General features: G+C 36.1%; 1 protein-coding gene across 1 annotated transcript in view; it reads left to right on the top strand.

Moving 5' to 3' along the window:
- The window catches only part of LOC123564876 (signal peptide, CUB and EGF-like domain-containing protein 1), a 104,452-nt gene that overhangs the window by 25,969 nt on the left and 56,832 nt on the right, over window positions 1–21,651 (top strand). Inside the window, exons 4-10 of the mRNA XM_053527738.1 lie at window positions 873–1,000; window positions 10,772–10,815; window positions 11,813–11,980; window positions 12,667–12,843; window positions 15,359–15,535; window positions 16,672–16,827; window positions 20,765–20,908. Coding sequence (XP_053383713.1) covers window positions 873–1,000; window positions 10,772–10,815; window positions 11,813–11,980; window positions 12,667–12,843; window positions 15,359–15,535; window positions 16,672–16,827; window positions 20,765–20,908 — 994 coding nt within the window. The remainder of the gene's footprint in view (window positions 1–872; window positions 1,001–10,771; window positions 10,816–11,812; window positions 11,981–12,666; window positions 12,844–15,358; window positions 15,536–16,671; window positions 16,828–20,764; window positions 20,909–21,651) is intronic.

Below are 21,651 nucleotides of genomic sequence, written 5' to 3'. Positions count from 1 at the left end.
TGATTTTTATATGCCCACTTTTAATATATCGGATTTTGTCATGTTTATGTCTGTTGAATGGACAGTCCATCATTGTCTATCTGGAATTGAAGAATACTTGAGCCTATTTCACCTTACTTTATCAGATGATTTACTGCTGGCTGTAGACCCTGATTGTTAAAGGAGTCAGAAGGTCAAAGGCTATTGTCACATTTGCCAAAAGACTGAAAATTGTTTCCTTACAATAACTTGAAATCTCTTGGACTCAAGGCTTTAAAACCTCATTTTTTAAGATCATTGGATGACACCTGTCATTTCCAGGGCCAGAAGGTCGAAGGTGAAGGTTGCAGTGATCTTGAAACTAAAAACTGTTTCGGATAAATATCTTTGCTTAGACCTACAATCATCAAACACCATAGCATGTGCATCAGTGAAGAACCCCAGTTTGTTATGGGGTCAAAGGTTAAGGTTAGCCCGGTACTGAAGTTTTCTGGTTTGTAACTGGATATTGTTATGGCAATCAAATTACATAGAAAGATTGGACAGGAACCTAGAATGATTGGACAGGAATCAGTTGTGGATTAGTTACATTCAACTATGGTCAGACTGGGTTATTGCCTGTTTTCAGTAGATGGTCCTGTTGTTTTGGGGTTCATGTTGTTAAAAGGTTACTACACATGTGCATTGATAGTGAAAAATGTATTAGAAATATTTATTTCTTTAAGTATATAAAGTGCATCAACTAATCTTAAATAGTAAACTCGTGAGGGGTGTCATTTTTTCAATGCTTAAAATAAGAATGCTTATTTAAATATTTCCAAAGACATGTTGGGTTTTAAGTCTTCAATTAGCCAGTCCATGTGAAACTTGTATGCAATTTATACTTGTTTTAGGTAGTAGATTTGTTACTGAGGAGTAACTTATGTTCCCCACTGCTTGTTGGTAACCTCAATGACATGACAGAGGGAAAATCTACGTGCCTTCATCTAGCTGCCAAAAATGGTCATAGTGATATTATAAGGTAAGATAATACAAGAGATGCTATAGCAAATAATTGTCCTTTCAACATGGTAGTGGCTTGTTTGAACTGCTGTCGTCACAACTATATATAAATTGTATATATTTATAAGACACCAGTATGTGTTATTATGTTCTGGAAGGGATGCATAATATTACATGTGACCGTATTATCCATGAGTTAAGTACTTCACTAGTCAATTCTGTCCATCCAAGATGTCATTCTTGGCTATAGTTTTACTGATTCAAGGGATTTTGATGAAATTTAACACATTGTAAACGTTATAAAGCATGTCACCTATCAGAGCTAAGCCTGTATCCATAAGGTTTAAGGTTGCAGGCAAGGACCCTTTCTCTTATCCAAAGCCCTAACCCTTACCCTCAGGCAAGGGTGTAGGCAAGGACACTGATCTCTGGTTGAGTATATAACAGTGCTCACTATTCTTCTGCTTTGAGGGTGGGGTGGGGGAGGGCGCTTCCTTTTTATAAGTGACAACTCTGTTGTGATGGTGTACTCAGAAATTTCTTCTACCTGTAAAATGAGGTAAATTTTAAATCACTTTTGAAAAACAACAACAACAATAACTTCTAGAGCCAGCAATCCTGTATGCATCACATCTGATAATCCTTGTTGCAAGTAAAAACAGAATTAATCTTCACACTAGCAGCCATAAAATGCTGCCAAAATGATAAACTTTAATACTATTTGAAGTAGATATTTTAGTATAGAAACACACTTGTAAGAACTTATGAGGGAATTGGATAGTTATGAAGATTTGATATGCACATAAATTGTTGAGAATCTAGCTATCCTATCTTTTATAGGAATTTTTCAGTAAAACAAATCTGGTAGGAATATAGATATTTTAATAAGTGCACCCCTTTTTAATAACTTTTGCCTACTGAAAAGCAGGAGTTGATTGCCTTGAAATTTTTGAATGGATTGAGCAAAAATGGTAGTGAGATCCTCAGTTAGCTCAGGCTCAGGTGGTAGGATAGAGGAACAAATCTAATGGTGGTGAGATCCTCAGTAAGCTCAGGTGGTAGGAGAGAAGGTAGTGAGCTCCTCCATAAGCTCAGGTGGTAGGAGAGAAGGTAGTGAGATCCTCAGTGAGCTCAGGTGGTAGGAGAGAAGGTAGTGAGATCCTCAGTAAGCTCAGGTGGTAGGAGAGAAGGTAGTGAGATCCTCAGTATGCTCAGGTGGTAGGAGAGAAGGTAGTCAGATCCTCAGTATGCACAGGTGGTAGGAGAGAAGGGAGTGAGCTCCTCAGTTAGCTCAGGTGCTGGGTGAGAAGTTAGTGAGATCCTCAGTATGCACAGGTGGTAGGAGAGAAGGAAATGAGCTCCTCAGTAAGCTCAAGTGGTAGGAGAGAAGTTAGTGAGATCCTCAGTATGCACAGGTGGTAGGAGAGAAGGAAGTGAGCTCCTCAGTTAGCTCAAGTGTTAGGAGAGAAAGTGGTGAGATCCTCAGTGAGCTCAGGTGGTAGGAGAGAAGGTAGTGAGATCCTCAGTAAGCTCAGGTGGTAGGAGAGAAGGTGGTGAGGTCCTCAGTACGCTCAAGTGATAGGAAAGAAGGTGGTGAGATCCTCAGTGAGCTCAGGTGGTAGGATAGAGGAACAAATCTAAAGGGGGTGAGATCCTCAGTGAGCTCAGGTGGTAGGACAGGAGTTTTGAGATCACCAGTTAGCTGAGAGTGATTACTGTAGACTGAAAATTTTAACAATCATGGTTTAATTTTCATAAATAATTGCAAACAGTAATTCAGAGCATGCATAAATAAAGTATGCAACATTATCTTCAAAAGTATAACAAGGTACGAAGTGTGAATTCTTTATAACATACAAAAAGACCTAACTACAAAGTATAAGGGACATGAAACACACACACTGTACAGTACTGAGCATTGCTTCCTACAGAACAAGTGGCAGATAAGTTTTTGCACAGTGCTTACAAGAAGATAAGGTAGGTATAAACGAGGTCAGGGTGTCTTCCTTGATCTTTTATTTATCTTCTCGACCTTGGTAAGATGGTCTGATACTGTAATCAGGGTTGGAAACCTGACTTCCTCTCATATCACCTATGATATAATGATGTTAATTACAGTTTAATATTTTTTACTTTGAGGCAGTATAGATGTTCAACTGATATTAAAAGATAAATAAAAAATATCTTTTTTGACTGGTATTACAACTGTGAAGTAGTTTTACATTTACTTTATATTTTTCCTGCTTGATCTCTACAAAATCCATGGTCATTGCAGTCATGATTAATGACCATGGCTAAATTTAATTCCATGGTCATTGCAGTCAAATTAAAGCAATTTACAAGTTTGTCAGGAAAATATATGTTTACAGATTGAAAAAGTTTTCACTTCAGTATTTTATTTCAATTTTATGCTGCCATTTTTCTAAGAGGAGAACTAGCGAAATTCATTATCGTCAGAAAATCATTCACTGAGAGTAATGAAAAAAGGGAAGTGTTGTACAAAAATGCATGGTAATTTTGTAGGAAGGCACTGTTTTCAAGGCATTCAGTACTGCTTAAACTATTTTAAGATGTTCGAAAATGGTCTCTTTTATTGTTGACGTGCTCATTAAGAGTTTTACAGCTTAAAATTTCACTCATTTTTTAAACAAACTTGTTGCCGTATTCATTTGTGATTGAGCATAATAAAGGGACATGCTTTGTGAAAATTTCATTATGTCTCCCACACCACTGTGATGGGAGACATATAGATTTACTCCTGTCTGTGTGTCCGTTTGTCTGTCTGTCACAAATCTTGTCCACGCTCTAAGTCAAACATTTCTCATCCAATCTTCACCAAACTTGAACAAAATGTGTTTGAATAAGTCCTCGGCCAAGTTCGATAACTAGCCAAATTGGCCCAGGCACTTCGGAATTATGGCCCTTGAATTACCGAAAATACTGATGCTAATGATACAGGTCTTGGTGCATGGTTGACTCATATACATAATGGAGAAGAAATGCCAATCTAGATGATTTGGCAGTTGTGGGAGACATGCGCTTTTCTCAAAAGCAGCTCTTGTTTCTTTTAAAACTGATCTGTTGGAGTTACTAAATAAAGAAAGTGACTTCTTAAAACTCAATGATATAAATCTATAGGCATGGAGCTTTAATGCTGACACAGATATTCTGATACGCTTTTAAGGGAAGACTAGTTTTTACTGTATTTCATGAAGATAGATGAGGCTGTTTAAGTGAAGAAAAAAAACAAATGCATTGTTCCCTTGATGAAATACACTCCCAGTATAGATTGCAAAGTATTTAAACAGAAGCAATTGATAGCTGTTTTAAAGATATCCTCTTAGTTTTAAGTACTGGTTGCAAATTTTATTTTTGTTCATAAAATTTAAAGTTGTTTCAACAGTTATGTAACTTTAAAGAGCGATGGTTATAAACAATCAAGTCTTATTTATCTGTTCAGTTGATGCTAGTTCATATAAAAATACACTAAAATATGTATCTTTCCATTAAGTTCTAATTTTAAATTTCAGTTATATGTTATAATGCATGAATGTGTATTTGGACAATTTATTTAGCCACACTTAAAAGTTAGCAGCACTACTGGTACAACTGGTTATACTATATTTGTTCCCAAGTTGTGCTATATGTATTTTTCTGCAGTTGAAAGTGGTGAATTAATCTGGCTACCGACTAGATAATTTTTATTTTTAACCTATACTGTGTTGGTGCGCCGTAAAACCCAAATAAATAAATAAATAATTCTGTTATACATTCTGACTTCTTTCATCAGTCTTGGCTCTGATTATCCCGTGTTTTGAGAAGAAAAGGGACATAATTATACAAAATTTGAAAAGCCTAAGGAGTTATCTCCTGTGAACAAAACACAGAGTCTGAGTTATCTCCTGTGAACAAAACGCTGAGTCTGAACATAAACTTGTGGTAAATCAGTAATGGGTTTGTTCAAAACTTTTAACGTCTGGTTATTTACACTTATATAATGGGCTATTAGTGCTTGATACATTACATGTTACATTTTCGCTTGAAACATTTTTAGCTCATCTGATTTTTTGAAAAAAAGTGATAAGTTATTGTCATCACTTGATCGGTGTCGGCATTGCCTGGTTAAGTTTTATGTTTAGGTCAGCTTTTCTCCTAAACTATCAAAGGTATTGCGTTGAAACTTGCAACACTTGTTCACCATCAATAGCTGACCCTGTACAGCAAGAAACATAACTCCATCCTGCTTTTTGCAAGAATTATGGCCCCTTTTTGACTTAGAAAATATCAGATTTCTTGGTTAAGTTATATGTTTAGGTCAACTTTTCTCCTAAACTATCAAAGCTATTGCTTTGAAACTTGCAACAGTTGTTCACCATCATAAGTTGACCCTGTACATTAAGAAACATAACTCTGTCCTGCTTTTTGCAAGAATTATTGCCCCTTTTGGACTTAGAAAATCAGATTTCTTGGTTAAGTTTTATGTTGAGGTAAACTTTTCTCCTAAACTATCAAAGCTATTGCTTTGAAACTTGCAACTGTTGTTCACCATCATAAGCTGACTCTGTACATCAAGAAACATTACTCCATCCTGCTTTTTGCAAAAATTACGGCCCTTTTTGGACTTAGAAAATCATGGGTAGGACAATTTTTCAATTATACAAAAAAATCAGATGAGCGTCAGCACCCGCAAGGCGTTGCTCTTGTTAAAATTTGATTTTTCTTGGTTGACATACCAAGATAGAGATATTTTAGCATTTAGTATTTATTGAATAAACACATTTAGCCTTTGGAATCATATGAATATAAGAACGGTTGTATTACATTTTGTTTAAGATTTACATTAACAATTTCATAGTTAGCCATACTTCATTAGAAATGCAAGTTTGTAAAGTTATTATTACCTCCCTTTGTCCCTTTGCCTGTCTTGTTTGAGCAACCAAAAATAAATGAATTCAGAAGCTTAGATACACAGTTTTAAAGATTGCCTTTTAGTTCAGGTTGTTGAAACATTCCATTTTCTATTAAATGCAAATGTAAAACTAGAAATTATACTTTGACAATAATTTCATAGTAAACGGTGGGGGAAGGGTGTTACTTACAAATTACAGTTTGTAAAATCATCTAACTTTATTAAGTAGGTCCTTTTATTCTTTATATAAATTAATGATAGAATATATGACTTAAAAAAGAACAATATGCCTAACGTTCACAAAATACTGAATTGTCTGGAATATATATATATACACATCTGAAAAATTGTTGAAAAACACGTTAAACCCGAACATACACACATATATACACATATATATTTAAGTAAATGATTGGTCTCGAGGAAAAAATGACTTATACAACACAGGGAAAATAATTGGCACAAATTACCCTCGGCTGAAAAGAAAAAAATCAAGTAATGCAAGTCCTTTCTAATTTACTGATATTACTGACTGGAAATGAAGTTCGCAGGTCTAGTTGTCTGCGTTTTTTCCTCGGGAGGCTGCCGGCAGGGGAAACATGAGTAATATTATGGATTTGTATTATAATATCAATACACTCAAGTGTCATTTATTGTTACATTAACCAGATATTGTAGAAGATCAGCATCTTCCTTTATGTTTATGTAAGATGATAATTGCTTAAGCCTTTTATTGTTGACCTCATCTTTTTTAGCTCACCTGTCACAAAGTGACAAGGTGAGCTTTTGTGATCGCGCGGTGTCCGTCGTCCGTCCGTCCGTCCGTGCGTGCGTCCGTAAACTTTTGCTTGTGACTACTCTAGAGGTCACATTTTTCATGGGATCTTTCTGAAAATGGGTCAGAATGTTCATCTTGGTAAATTCTAGGTCAAGTTCGAAACTGGATCACGTGCCGTCCAAAACTAGGTCAGTAGGTCTAAAAATAGAAAAACTTTGTGACCTCTCTAGAGGCCATAATTTTCAATGGATCTTCATGAAAATTGGTCAGAATGTTCACCTTGATGATATCTAGGTCAAGTTTGAAACTGGGTCACGTGCGGTCAAAAACTAGGTCAGTAGGTCTAAAAATAGAAAAACCTTGTGACCTCTCTAGAGGCAGTATATTTCATAAAATCTTCATGAAAATTGGTCAGAATGTTCACCTTGATGATATCTAGGACAAGTTCGAAACTGGGTCACGTGCAGTCAAAAACTAGGTCAGTAAGTCTAAAAATAGAAAAACCTTGTGACCTTTCTAGAGGCCATATATTTTACAAGATCTTCATGAAAATTAGTCAGAATGTTCACCTTGATGATATCTAGGTCAAGTTCGAAACTGGGTCATGTGCCGTCAAAAACTAGGTCGGTAGGTCAAATAATAGAAAAACCTTGTGACCTCTCTAGAGGCCATATTTTTCATGGGATCTGTATGAAAGTTTTTCTGAATGTTCATCTTGATGATATCTAGGTCAAGTTCGAAACTGGGTCACGTGCCTTCAAAAACTAGGTCAGTAGGTCTAAAAATAGAAAAACCTTGTGACCTCTCTAGAGGCCATATTTTCCATGGGATCTGTATGAAAGTTGGTCTGAATGTTCATCTTGATGATATCTAGGTCAAGTTCGAAAGTGGGTCATGTGCTGTCAAAAACTAGGTCAGTAGGTCAAATAATAGAAAAACCTTGTGACCTCTCTAAAGGCCATATTTTTCAATGGATCTTCATGAAAGTTGGTCTGAATGTTCATCTTGATGATATCTAGGTCAAGTTCGAAACAGGGTCATGTGCATCAAAAACTAGGTCAGTAGGCCTAAAAATAGAAAAACCTTGTGACCTCTCTAGAGGCCATACTTGTGAATTGATCTCCATAAAAATTTGTCTCTGCTCAATAACGAAAGAATGCTTTGACCTGCAATTGTCAAATACCACCATTTAATTAGATGTGGTCAGCAGATATTTTCTAATGTTTTTACGGATCAGTAGGTCAAAGGTCTAGGTCACAGTGACCTCAAGACTTAAAACAACAGTTTCCTTTCAACAGCTTTAAAACACTTTGAACATCGTCCTGCAAGCTTCATAGGATAATTGCTTTTGGTAAGTAGATTGTCCCTGTTGTGTTTAGGTCAAAGGTCAAGGTCATTGTGATATTTAGATTGGAAATGAGACAGGCCATTGTGGGGATATATGTGTTTTACAAGCAGCTCTTGCTAGGTTTTAGGGAAAGTGTTTAAAATCTTTATGTTTAATCCCATCACCACAAGTAGTGGGGGGTTATAGGAATGGTCTCCGTCCGTCCGTCAGTAACACTTTCTGCTCCATATCTCCTAAACCCCTTAAAGGATTTTTAGCTCACCTGTCACATAGTGACAAGGTGAGCTTTTGTGATCACCCTTCGTCTGTCGTGCATCCGTCCGTCCGTCCGTCAACAATTTCTTGTCTGCACGATAGTGGTTTCATTTATGATTTTATTTTAACCAAACTTGCACACAACTTGTATCACCATAAGATCTCGGTTCCTTTCTTGAACTGGCCAGATCCCATTATGGGTTCCAGAGTTATGGCCCCTGAAAGGGCCAAAATCAGCTATTTTGACCTTGTCTGCACAATAGCAGCTTTATTTATGATTTGATTTTTACCAAACTGGCACACAACTTGTATCACCATAAGATCTTGGTTCCTTTCTTGAACTGGCCAGATTCCATTATGGGTTCCAGAGTTATGGCCCCTGAAAGGGCCAGAATTAGCTATTTTGACCTTGTCTGCACAATAGCAGCTTCATTTATGATTTGATTTTAACCAAACTTGCACACAACTTGTATCACTATAAGATCTTGGTTCCTTTCTTGAACTGGCTAGATTCCATTATGGGTTCCAGAGTTATGGCCCCTGAAAGGGCCAGAATTAGCTATTTTGACCTTGTCTGCACAATAGCAGCTTCATTTATGATTTGAATTTAATCAAACTTGCACAAAACTTGTGTTGCCATAAGATCTCAGTTCCTTTGTTGAACCGGCCAGATCCCATAATGGGTTCCAGAGTTACGGCCCCTGAAAGGGCCAAAATTAGCTATTTTGACCTTGTCTGCACAATAGCAACTTCATTTATGATTTGATTTTAACCAAACTTGCACACAACTTGTATCACCACAAGATCTTGGTTCCTTTCTTGAACTGGCCAGATTCCATCATGGGTTCCAGAGTTATGGCCCCTTGAAGGTCCAAAATTGGCTATTTTGGCTTTTGCAGCCATAAAGAGACTTCATTTATGGTTTTATTTGATACAAACTTCCAAAATATCTTCAACAACAATAAATCTTGAATTCCATGACAAATCAGATCCAATCGTAGGTTCCAGAGTTATTTTATATCTGATTACCTCCCCTGATTGTAGTCAAAATGGATTTATATCAGTAAGTACTTATAGGACTTATTTGAAATTTCATTATTATCATTAGTTGGACTGAGTCAATCTTTTGTTCACTTACAATAATTTTCTTTTGAATTACTTCCCTTTTACGTTAATATAAATAGCTTATTTTTAGTAACTTTTTTATTATTGGCAGTAGGGAAAAACCGAGACAACTTTTCTGTGGTACAACATGGATGGTACCTCCAATTTTTTGGTGTATTTTGACATATCTGTACCTTGTAAGAATTTGTTTTTCTTTTTGGTTAAATTTCTTTCCTTTGTTGTTCCTGTCCTTTGGACTTAGATATTTTTTCTGAGGACCTTCTTGTCCTCAAGTGCATTGATAACAGGTGAGCGATATAGGGCCATCATGGCCCTCTTGTTATGAAACTTTTGTTAAATGATCACCTCATCAAGACAATCTGCACAACATATGAGTCAGCCATGTTGGCTTAAGGTCAAGGTCACAATGCAAGGTCAAAATTAATGTTTTAGCCTTCAATTTCGTGTCTGCTCTGTATCTCCTAAACCCCTTGAAGGATTTTCATGAAACTTGGGTAAAATGATTACCTCATCAAGACAATGTGCAAAACTTATGAGTCAGCTCAAGGTCAAGGTCACAACTCAGGGTCAAAATTTTGAGCCTTCCATTTTGTGTCCGCTCTGTATCTCATAATCCCCTTGAAGGATTTTTATGAAACCTGGGTCAAATGATTACCTCATCAAGACAATGGACAGAACTCATGAGTCAGCCATGCCGGCTCAAGGACAAGGTCACAACTTAGAGTCAAAGCTTTGAGCCTTCCATTTTGTGTCTGCTCTGTATCTCCTAAACCCCTTGAAGGATTTTCATGAAAGTTAGGCCAAATGATCACCTCATCAAGATAATGTGCAGAATTTATGAGTCAGCCATGTCAGTTCAAGGTCAAGGTCACAGCTTAAGGTCAAAGGTTTACTCTTTCACTATCCATAACATTGGTGGGGGATTTAGCTGTCTTTCAGATTGCCTTGTTCTTTGAAAGTTCTACTACAATTATAAAAGCTGAAATAGAGATAAAAAATGATGTCTGTAGTTTAATCCCTAGATTTGGTAATATTTCCCTTTGACAAAAAAAGGAAGCCAAAACCAAAGTTACAAATTAAGATCAGGTTTTGGGTTTAGTCTCACGGGTATTTAGTAGTGGTCTATTTTGTGTCTCCAAAACCATAAAAAGAAAGGAATACTTTTGATTCAGTTGTTTATTTATACTGGTCAGCTTCTTAAACAGTTTTAAGTCAGTGTGTTATGGTGCAGTGGTTATGAAACAGTGTTTAGTTGCATACTCAGTATCTGTAGATGGGAATATCTTGTTCACATTTCTATGTTGCCATGGTTTCAAAAGTTGATGTTTGTCAAAAGATTTTAGCCTATTTTAATGAAGTCTTTTATATTAAATAGCAGTTTACATTTTAATTTTGTTGCTCTTGCCAGTTTTCATAGAAGTAAGATAGATCCAACCACAATGTAATAGAACACTGTTCGTGTATGTCTAGATGACATCATTTTGGTCAGCACTTACACTAGTGACAGTATTTAGAAAAACCATATTATTTGAATTTTATGTTATGAAACATTTTGAATTTCTTTGTAATATCAAGGTATAATTTATGAAATATGTTTTATTGCCTTCTAAGCAGTAAGTAAGTACATAGAACCCCCATTGTGTACTATTTTTATGTTCTTTCACTTACATAGTTTCAGTAATAAAAAATAACTAAGATCTTGCCTACATTTTGAATAATTTATCATGCCAGTGAAGGGTGGATTAAAGCAATTACTCTGTCCTTAAGTTTGTTCATTCTTTTTTTCTGTCAATCTGAAATACTTTGGTTTCAGGGTCAAGGTCTTAATTTTAACTATAGAGCACTTTCATTGAAACTTCACACAAATGTTAGACATAATTAGAAAGAAAGTTGATCAGTAGAATGTGGTCTATACTACCAGGTCATTGCCACAGGCAAAGGCACTTTTTGTGTGTCAGGCTTAACTTTTAAACAAATGGAATGACTCCAATGAAACATAGTACAAATATTGAGCATGATTAGAAGACGTGTCATGAACAAGAGAGTACCCCCAAGGTCAAGGTCATGAAACAAGGTCACTTTGTGTTTTATTTAATATTGATTAATGGTTTTTGATACTCCATAGACTAAAATGTTTTTAAAACTATGAGATATTCTGGAATTCATCTTTAAATAAGTACCTTTAAAATGTAAATGTCTGCCTCAGGGTACATTTACAAAAATATTTTATCTTACTGTGCAGAATTTCCTTTTATAACTTGCAAAGTAGGCTTTTTGTCAGAGGTTGCAGATTTTACTGTCTAACTTGAAGTCTTAATCACTGGTTTTGACACAAACTTTTATAAATTTTTTCCTAATTACCGGACCTGACATTTAGGTTCTGATTTTAAACGACAAAATTTTTAACTGTTTTCAGCTATATGTGATGCAGGAAAGTATTTGTTGGGTACGTCATGTATGCCATGTGCACGAGGAACATACAAAGAGAACGTTGGCGATGCCAGGTTTGGTAACTGTTCAGATTGTCCAGGGGCAAATACAACTGAGAGTACCGGGGCAGATCGCAGTGCTCTTTGTAATATACGTAAGATATATTTATGACTTTTAGCATACAATATTTACGGGCATTCAAAAATCACGGTTTTCACACACCTGGAAATGTCATCGGAAACAGTTTCTTCTGGTAACAGCAGCAAATTTTGTCAAGAAAAACTCTGGGAAGTCCTCAGTTACCACCTTAAATTTGAAACTGCTTCCTCGAAAATTACAGTAGATAATAAATAGGTAATATTTTGAACCATTGCATTCAAAACAAGGAAGCTTCATAAAATATGGAAAATTCAGTTTTAGATGCAGTACTAAATTGGATCTGTTCAAAGAAAATTTTGAAAACCACTGAGCCATGCACCATTTACAGTATTTGAAAGTGATCAAGATGTTTCATTTTAAGCTACCTTTCTGTTTGCAAAGTGTCATGGAAAACTAAAAATGTCCATGAGAAAACATACAATTTTATCAGAAAATTCCGAATTAACCTTAAAAAAAAAAATGAAAGTAGTCAGTAAGATGAAGCATGAAAGACTTAAAACATAACTTTGTCTTACATAATTATTGATTTATCTCCCCTCTTCGTACTAAATTTTACATTTTTTCAGCTGACTTTTAGTTGAAAAGAACATTTTTTTTCTTCAAAAGGAAAGATTGTAAGTAGAGTTTCTACTATAAAATTATACTGACCTATAAGAAGTCTTGTTTTGTTTTGTTTTGTAGAGAAATGTGAAGCTGGGGAATACCTTGAGAATAAAGCGTGTAAAAAATGTGAACTGGACACCTACTCAGAGGTTGTTTATCCAGACTCTAGTGTTAAATGCATCGCATGTGGAACTATCAATGGCGTTGTTTATGGAACTGAAAACACAGGGGCAGATAACTCTTCCCTTTGTAAACGTGTGTACACCAGTTTGTTTATTTCAATTAATAATCGTATACAATATAATTATATTTATTTCCATTCTTCAAGTATACTTTTTGCAATTCACAATCATTAAAATTTTATGAACAGTCTGCCGATTTAAGGGCAGTGCTAGGTAATAAAATTTAAGAAAACATATACTCATCTTTTAATATCTCATCTTAAGGTATTGATAAAATTCTAGAAAATATATTTATCTTAACTGAATATGGTTATATAGACTGACTGTGCATGTAAAGCTGTAGTCAGAATTAAAACATCTTATTTAGTAACTATCATTTTACATTTTTTCTGGCAGTACATTTTTATGCTGTGTTTACCAAGTTATTTATCTGATTGGCGACATAGGCCAACCTCCACAGTAACATAGTCATTCTGTATATAGTTGTACTTGTAAGCATTATTATATGTCTGTGAAATGGTACATATATTTAAGGGAATAACTGTGGTGGGTGGGCAGCATCCACTGAAGTTGTCAGCCCTCTAACCTGAGTAGCTCTTATCCAGTGTTCACCAAACTTGGTTACTATGTTTATGGGCATAATGTCTCGGCCAAGTTCAAAAACCAGCAGGATTGTCCCAGAGGCTTTGAACTTATGTCCCTTGAATAACTCAAACTTACAAAATAGACAGTGTACACCCTGTAACTTGAGTATTTCTGATCCAATGTTCACTAAACTCTGTCAGAATATTTATTTGCATAATATCTCAGCCAAGTGTGATAAGCAGCTAGATCCTCCAAAGTTTTTCTGGAGATATGGTCCTTGAATTGCTCAACATTGTAAAAATTGACAGCATCAGCAGTTCTAATAAACTGTTCACCAGATTTGGTCAATAATTTGATAACAGCCAGATACTCAGTCACTCTTGAGTTATGGCCTTTAAATTACAGTCAAACCTGCTCTAACAACCACCTGTATTTAGCAACTACCTGTTGTGTGCGACCGGAATTGAGACCACTCAATACATTTCCCTATACAAAATCACTTAATTAAGCAACCACCTGTCTTGGCTGTACAGTCAAACCTGTACTAACGGTCACCTTCGGTCAGCAGTCACCTCCGTTCAGCGGTCATTTTGTGACTCCTCCCACGGATTTTTCTCTATTTCATCACTTTATTCAGCGTCCACCTCCCATCCGCGGTCAGCGGCCACCGGAATTGCCTCCCAACCGCCATATTTGACCCCTTTCAGCAGCCATGTTTCTTCCCAAAACCAATTTTTAGTCGAGAATCGCCGAAGATACCCGATTTTTGAGAAATACATGATTGCTAAGTTTCACGTGACTTCACCACAAAAACGACAAAATGACATGAGCTTCTCCATTCAGACTGATGACCAAAGGTGTGATCCTCTTTTTGTTACGATCAAATGGCCAATAATCATCGGCAATTAACGTGTCACCTCGTGTCAATTTTGTTGTTCACAGTTTGATCTCGTTAAAGATACTCGATCTTTTATTAGTATCATAATATTTGTGATTTTTTTATATTTCTTTCATCAAAATACTATTAAATTTATATGAAATTAATTTTGTTTAAAAGAAATATAAATCAATAATCATCGGCAATTAACATGTCACCTCAGGTCAATTTTGTTGTTCACAGTTTGATCTCGGTTAAAGATACTCGATCTTTTATTAGTATCATAATATTTGTGATTTTTTTTATATTTCTTTCATGAAAATACTATTAAATTTATATGAAATTAATTTTGTTTAAAAGAAATATAAACCACTTGCTTATTTACAGAACGTATCGGCAATCTTAGATTTTAGCATAGACAGTAAGCGCAGAGAGTAGCTTCCCTTTACCAAAATGGCGAAAAACGTAAACAAACTTGTTTTGGTTTGAAGTTGTTGATTGCTAAGAAGACAATTCGTATTGCGAAAGTAAAACGAAAAAGAAATGGGCCTAAAGGCCAAAGTCATGATTGAACACTGGTCAGAAGTCTAAAATAAATATATACTGGCTGCCCCTCTGATCAGCGGCCACCTGGCTTAAGCAGCCAAGTTGTCTGTTTCCCCTGGCTGGCTGCTTAAGACAGGTTAGACTGTACTTAAAATTGAAAAACTTGGCAGTGTTCACTGAATTACTTAAGCAGTTCTTATCCAATGTTCACCAAACTTAGTAGGAATGTTTAATGGCATATTATCTTTGCAAAGATTGATAGCCAGTCAGATAGCTTTGTTGCTCTTGAATTAGGTGAATACGTTGAAATTAAGAAAATTGACAACTTGTCTACTCAGTAAGTACAGTATTTATAAAAAACGAAAGTAATTTGTTATGACAGACATATCATGTGCCTTTTGCAAGCAGGTTGATTAAACTTTCTGGCAATTTTTAGTAGACACGCATTACAATGTACAGGAATGTATTACACATATGTATATGCATACAGGTATGAAATTACAACCTCTCAAGTGTAAGTTGATTTATTTTATATTAAAGTAGTTTAAAGTTGTATTTTTACCTTGTTGAATTTTAACAGCAACTTGTCTCGGAGGGAAGCAATTTGATTCAGCAACAAATAGATGTACAGATTGCCCAATAGAATCATTCAAAGGAGATGATGATAGGTTTGGTTCATGTACATTGTGTGAGACAGTGAAACCTGGATATGTATCAAGTGTTGCTGGAGCTAAAACCAGTGATCAGTGCGACTTACGTAAGACATTTTATGACGTATAATGAGACTTCATGCAATGACTTTTTAAAAGAATTTTTCTGAACATTGATAATACTGCTCTGCTAGTTGTTATATTTCTACTGCAGAATTCATGCATGCTTCTCGATAAGTTGGAATATTTTTGCTGCAGAGCTCATGCATATTTCTTGATAAGTCATAGTATTTCTGTTGCAGAACTCGTTCATATTTCTCGATAAGTTGCAATGTTTCTGCTGAAGAACTGATTCAGTTCATATTTCTTGATAAGTCGCAATATTTCTGCTGCAGAACTGATTCATATTTCCCGATAAGTTGCATCATTTCTGCTGCAGAACTCACGCATATTTCTCGATTAGTTGCAATATTTCTGCTGCAGAACTGATTCATATTTCTCGATAAGTTGCATCATTTCTGCTGCAGAACTCGTGCATATTTCTCGATTAGTTGCAATATTTCTGCTGCAGAACTGGTGCATATTTCTCGATAAGTCGCATCATTTCTGCTGCAGAACTCGTGCATATTTCTCGATTAACTCGTGCATATTTCTTGATAAGTCACTGTATTTCTGCTGCAGAACTCATGCATATTTCTTGATAAGTTGCAATATTTCTGCTGCAGAACTCGTGCATATTTCTTGATAAGTTGCTGTATTTCTGCTGCAGAACTCGTGCATATTTCTTGATAAGTTGCAATATTTCTGCTGCAGAACTCCTGCATATTTCTTGATAAGTTACTGTATTTCTGCTGCAGAACAGGTGCATATTTCTCGATAAGTTACTGTATTTCTGCTGCAGAACTCGTGCATTTTTCTCGATACAAAAGCTAACAACCTATAAGTATTAGACAAGGGGAAGGGAGTCAGTGATATTTATGTTTTCTTTGTACCCACTATCCAATTTTCTCATGGAACAAAAAGCACTAAAGGCCGTATAGTCAAATATATGGTATCTTTCCGCCATTGATATGCATTTAAAGTAAGTCCTTCACAGTTTTTTTATTTATTTGAAACAATAAGTATTGTTTGTATCTGAAATGGTACAAGTTGAATAATGTTATGTTGGAAATGGATGTTAATATTGTTAAAGATACAAAGAGCTTTTGGCTTACAACTACAATAATATCTTTGTATCTAAAAGGTAATTGTCTAGCTGGTGAAAAGATTGTTGGTTCAAGCTGCGTGAAATGTGAAGTTGGAACATACCAAAGTGAACCAAGGAAAACAACATGCACAGATTGCGGAGAAAACCTCAGCACTGATGGAGAGGGGAAAACCAGTAAGGATGATTGTCAGAGTAAGTTGTTTTACAGCTTTTCTTATTGTGCCTGAAGTCTATATCAACCAGTATCAAATTTTAGTCAAAATTTTAGATTTAGCTTGTACTGTCAAAACAGTGTGAAAGTTATCCCATTGAATAGATACAATCTGGCTATAAAGACCATAATTATGTCTGTCTCCCCCCCCCCCCACCCCCCACCACCACTGGGGGAGACATATTGTTTTTGCCCTTCCCATCTGTCCTGTCCATCACACTTCATTATGATCAATAACTTGACCTAGGACCTTCAAACTTCATAGGGTGGCAGGGCTTATGGAGTAGATGACCCCTATTGTTTTTGGGGTCACCCCATCAAAGGTCAAGGTCAAGGTCACAGGGGCCTGAACATGGAAAACCGTTTCTGATCAATAACTTGAGAACCACTTGACCCAGAATGTTGAAACTTCATAGGATGATTGGTTATGCAAAGCAGATGGCTCCTATTGATTTTGGGGTTACTCTGTTAAAGGTCAAGGTCACAGGGGCCTGAACATGGAAAACCGTTTCCGATCAATAACTTGAGAACCACTTGACCCAGAATGTTGAAACTTCATAGGATGATTGGTTATGCAAAGCAGATGGCTCCTATTGATTTTGGGGTTACTCTGTTAAAGGTCAAGGTCACAGGGGCCTGAACATGGAAAACCATTTCCGATCAATAACTTCAGAACCACTTGACCCAGAAAGTTGAAACTTCATAGGATGAGTGGACATGCAGAGTAGATGGCCCCTATTGATTTTGGGGTCACTTTATTAAAGGTCAAGGTCACAGGGGCCTGAACTTGGAAAGCCATTTCCAGTCAGTAACTTGAGAACCACTTGAACCAGAATGTTGAAACTTAATAGGATGATTGGACATGCAGAGAAGATGACCCCTATTGATTTTTGGGTCACTCTATTAAAGGTCAAGGTTGCAGCGGACAGAACATGGAAATCCATTTCTGGTCAATAACTTGAGAACCATTTGACCTAGAACCTTCAAACTTCATTGGATGATAGGACTTGCAGAATAGATGACCCCTATAGTTTATGGGATCACTCCATCAAAGGTCAAGGTCACAGGGGCCATCTGTCCGTCACACTTCATTTTTGATCAATAACTGGAGAACCATTTGACCTAAAGCCTTCAAACTTCATAGGGTGATAGGGCTTACAAAGGAGATTACCCCTATTGTTTTTGTGGTTAGTAGATCAAAGGTCAAGGTCACAGGGGCCTGAACATGGAAAATCGTTTTTGATCAATAACTCGAGAACCACTTGACCCAGAATGTTGAAACTTCATATGATGATGATTAAACATGTAAAGTAGATGACCCCTATTGCCTTTTGGGTCAATTGATCAAAGTAAAGGTTTCAGGGACCAGAACATGGAAAACCGTTTCCGATCAATAACTTGAGAACCATTTGGCCCAGAACCATCAGACTTCATAGGATGATAGGACTTACAAAGTAGATGACCCTTACCGGTTTTGGGGTCACTTGAGCTAAGGTCAAGGTCACAGGGGCCTGAACATAGAAAACTCTTTCCAATCAATAACTTGAGAACCACTTGACCCAGAATGTTGAAACTTAATAGGATGATTGGACATGCAGAGTAGATGACCCCTACTGATTTTGGGGTCACTTGATCAAAGGTCACAGGGACCTGAACATGGAAAACTGTTTCCATTTCACAACTTGAGAACCACTAGGCCCAGAATGTTGAAACTTAGTGGGATGATTGGACATGCCAAGTAGTAGTAATCCCTTTTGCAGCCAATCATCAGTGTCTCTTTGACTTACGCTCCTGTCCCCTATTGACTTCTTGCGTATACGACTATGCATTGGGGGAGACATGCCCTTTTCTATAAAAGCATCTTCTAGTTCTTGGGTGGTTCTATACCAAAGTTGTTCAAACGGTTCCGCTACATTGCACATAGGTGCCGCCATCTCCTCCGAATCTGTTGGTCCAATTTTGAAATAATTTCCTAGAAATGGTCCTTTTGTAACTTTCTACCAAATTCGTTCAGATTATTCAGATTCATCAAAAAACATGGCCGCTTGGGTGAATGGTCACTTTTCCCTATATGTATGTAGTGGAATCTTTAAAAATCTTCTTGTGTCATTGCTAGCTTGATTTTGAAATAATTTCACACAAATGGTCCTTAAGTAACTTTCTACCAATTGTTCTCAAACTAAGAAAATGTCTTTTGTACTAAGCATGTCAATAAAATCTGAGAAATACTGTTTATCCAATAAATAAAAAGATTTTAGTTTTTCCTCCAACATTTCACCTTTGTCTCCCTTTAAGACTTGCTTATAAAGGCTAGTATTGTCTCTTCCTGTTTAACCGTAAATAGTGTTAATTTACCTGTATTCAGAGACCACCTGTCAATAAAGACCATCTTCCATTTCTCACAGTGGTCTTTACAGACTGGTTCGACTGTATATTTTACAGAAAATTGCTAGGTTTAAGTAATTCTGAATTTTTAACAAATAGTCAGGCCCTTTAGTTAGAAAATTAACTGATATCATTCTAATGAGTGTTTGTGAATTTGTTTTACTTTATAACAATTTGAAAACCACTTGCGGAAGTCTGATGAAAATGGGGGAATATAGTAAAAAAAATAAGATTTGGAAATGTGGTACAGAAATGCATTGAAGCAGTGTGGTAAAGAATTGTATTGTGGAAATTTGGTAGAGCATTGTGATGTTAGAATGCTATGATAAGCCTCACAGTGCAAAGCTGGTAAACATTGTATGCGTGGAGATAGGAGCATCAGAGAAGGATAGTGGAAAGTTTAATCGGGGTTAGAGTAAAGATACTTTTGGCAAAAGGATGGTTTAAGCAGTAAGACATGAATAGAAGTTGCAAGAAGTTTTTATTCAAGAGAAGACCTTTGCATAGTTTTTCAAGGAAAATAGCTTTGTAAATTCCACTATGGAAAGTTGAGTGACTGTTTGAATACAAGTGACAAAAAGCAATAATACCGTATTTTGGTGCATATAGGTCGCACTTTTTCTACCCATTTTGCTGCCTGAAAAAGTTCCTGCGACCTATACGACAACATTGCCAGCAGAGTTGTTTTTTTCGGGCCAATTTTCTGACTGTAGCTCTCGCAAAATTACGTGCATCTGTTACGAACGAACAAAATGGATAAAAAATATCAATATCGGCGGCTTTTCAACCAATATATCGTAAATAACCAATACAGACTATTAAAATTACGAATGACTTTTATTCAAAGATGTTTTTGCAGTTTGAATTACGTTTGTTTCCACTTTCGTTTTACTGGACGCCATTGACATGTACTCCGGGTTGGATAAAATCTGGACAGATCCGTCCTCCATTCCAAACATTGTTTATACTAATTCTTAGCGTATTTAAAAACTTGAAAGATAATTTTTTACTTTTGATTTTTAAACAAAAGAAAAAAATCTAAAAAGAAATATTTTGTTATTTTTTTAAATCTTTTTACTCAGAATCAAAAGAACGCGATTAATTACATGACACGGAAAGGTGTTATAATTGCTGTGCAAACAATTCACACTTAAACTTGCATGATTACAGAAAGTAAACGCAAACCGTCTGCTGCCAATTAGTGTCAAAAAGCCGCTTTTCTTTGATGTAGTCTGTTACCGATACTACTGTTGGTACGAAACGGTTGGGAACGAAAATAACACTGTCCGATTTCCACCAATCAGGTTCTGATAATAATTCAGTCCGCAGCATCAATATGGCCGGTAAATATTACATATTGCTGGGGAAAAAATCCGAAAATTAACTGCGACTAATACGCTAGAACTTAAATTTTCCGTCCATTTCTAGAGCAAAAATTAGATGCGGACTATACATTACCGCGACCTATACACACCAAAATATGGTAAGCATATTAAAAGTATAAATGATAAGAAAATGGATGTATTTTGGCAGTTGAATGTGGTCCTGGCCTTCAAGGAAGTGATAGCTGCATACCATGCCCACTTGGAACATTCAAGACTGTGAGTGGATACGCTAACTGCCAAGACTGTCCTTTAGATTTTACATCAAATGAAGCCCGAACAGAATGTGATGTTGGTAAGTTTTCTTCTATAATATAGGCGAGTTACATAATGTAGTTAAGTTGCCTTCTTCTGTGATATAGGTAAGTTGCCTTCTACTATATTATGTAAGTTGCCTTCTACTAAATATAGGTAAGTTGTTTTCAACTGTGATATAGGTAAGCTGCCTTCTACTATAATATATGTAAGTTGCCTTCTACTAAATATAGGTAAGTTGTCTTCTACTGTGATATAGGTAAGTTGCCTTCTACTATAATATATGTAAGTTGCCTTCTACTAAATATAGGTAAGTTGTCTTCTACTGTGATATAGGTAAGTTGCCTTCTACTATAATATATGAAAGTTGCCTTCTGCTAATTATAGGTAAGTTGCCTTCTACTTTTATATAGGTAAGGTGCCTTATACTAAATATAGGTAAGTTGTGTTCTACTGTGATATAGGTAAGTTGTCTTCTACAATAATATATGAAAGTTGCCTTCTGCTAATTACAGGTAAGTTGCCTTCTACTGTTATATAGGTACTAGTGATGATAATCGGACAGCATAAGGATAATCGATTAATCGGATATAATCGGAAGGCCTTCCGAGCGATTAATCAGAAAATAATCGGACTTTTACACTGCACCTACAGAAACTTACTAACCATTAGCTCACTTGACTAAGTGTATTAGCAATTTATCAGGAGTGATGTGTGTGAAGTTTTAGCCCTTGTATGTAGATCTATCAATGTGGCTAATTAAAAAGTATCATTTATTTATTG

The sequence above is a fragment of the Mercenaria mercenaria genome, chromosome 2, assembly GCF_021730395.1.
Source record: "Mercenaria mercenaria strain notata chromosome 2, MADL_Memer_1, whole genome shotgun sequence".
NCBI classification, from domain to species: Eukaryota; Metazoa; Mollusca; class Bivalvia; order Venerida; family Veneridae; genus Mercenaria; species Mercenaria mercenaria.
This window is presented reverse-complemented; position numbering and strand designations above follow the sequence as displayed.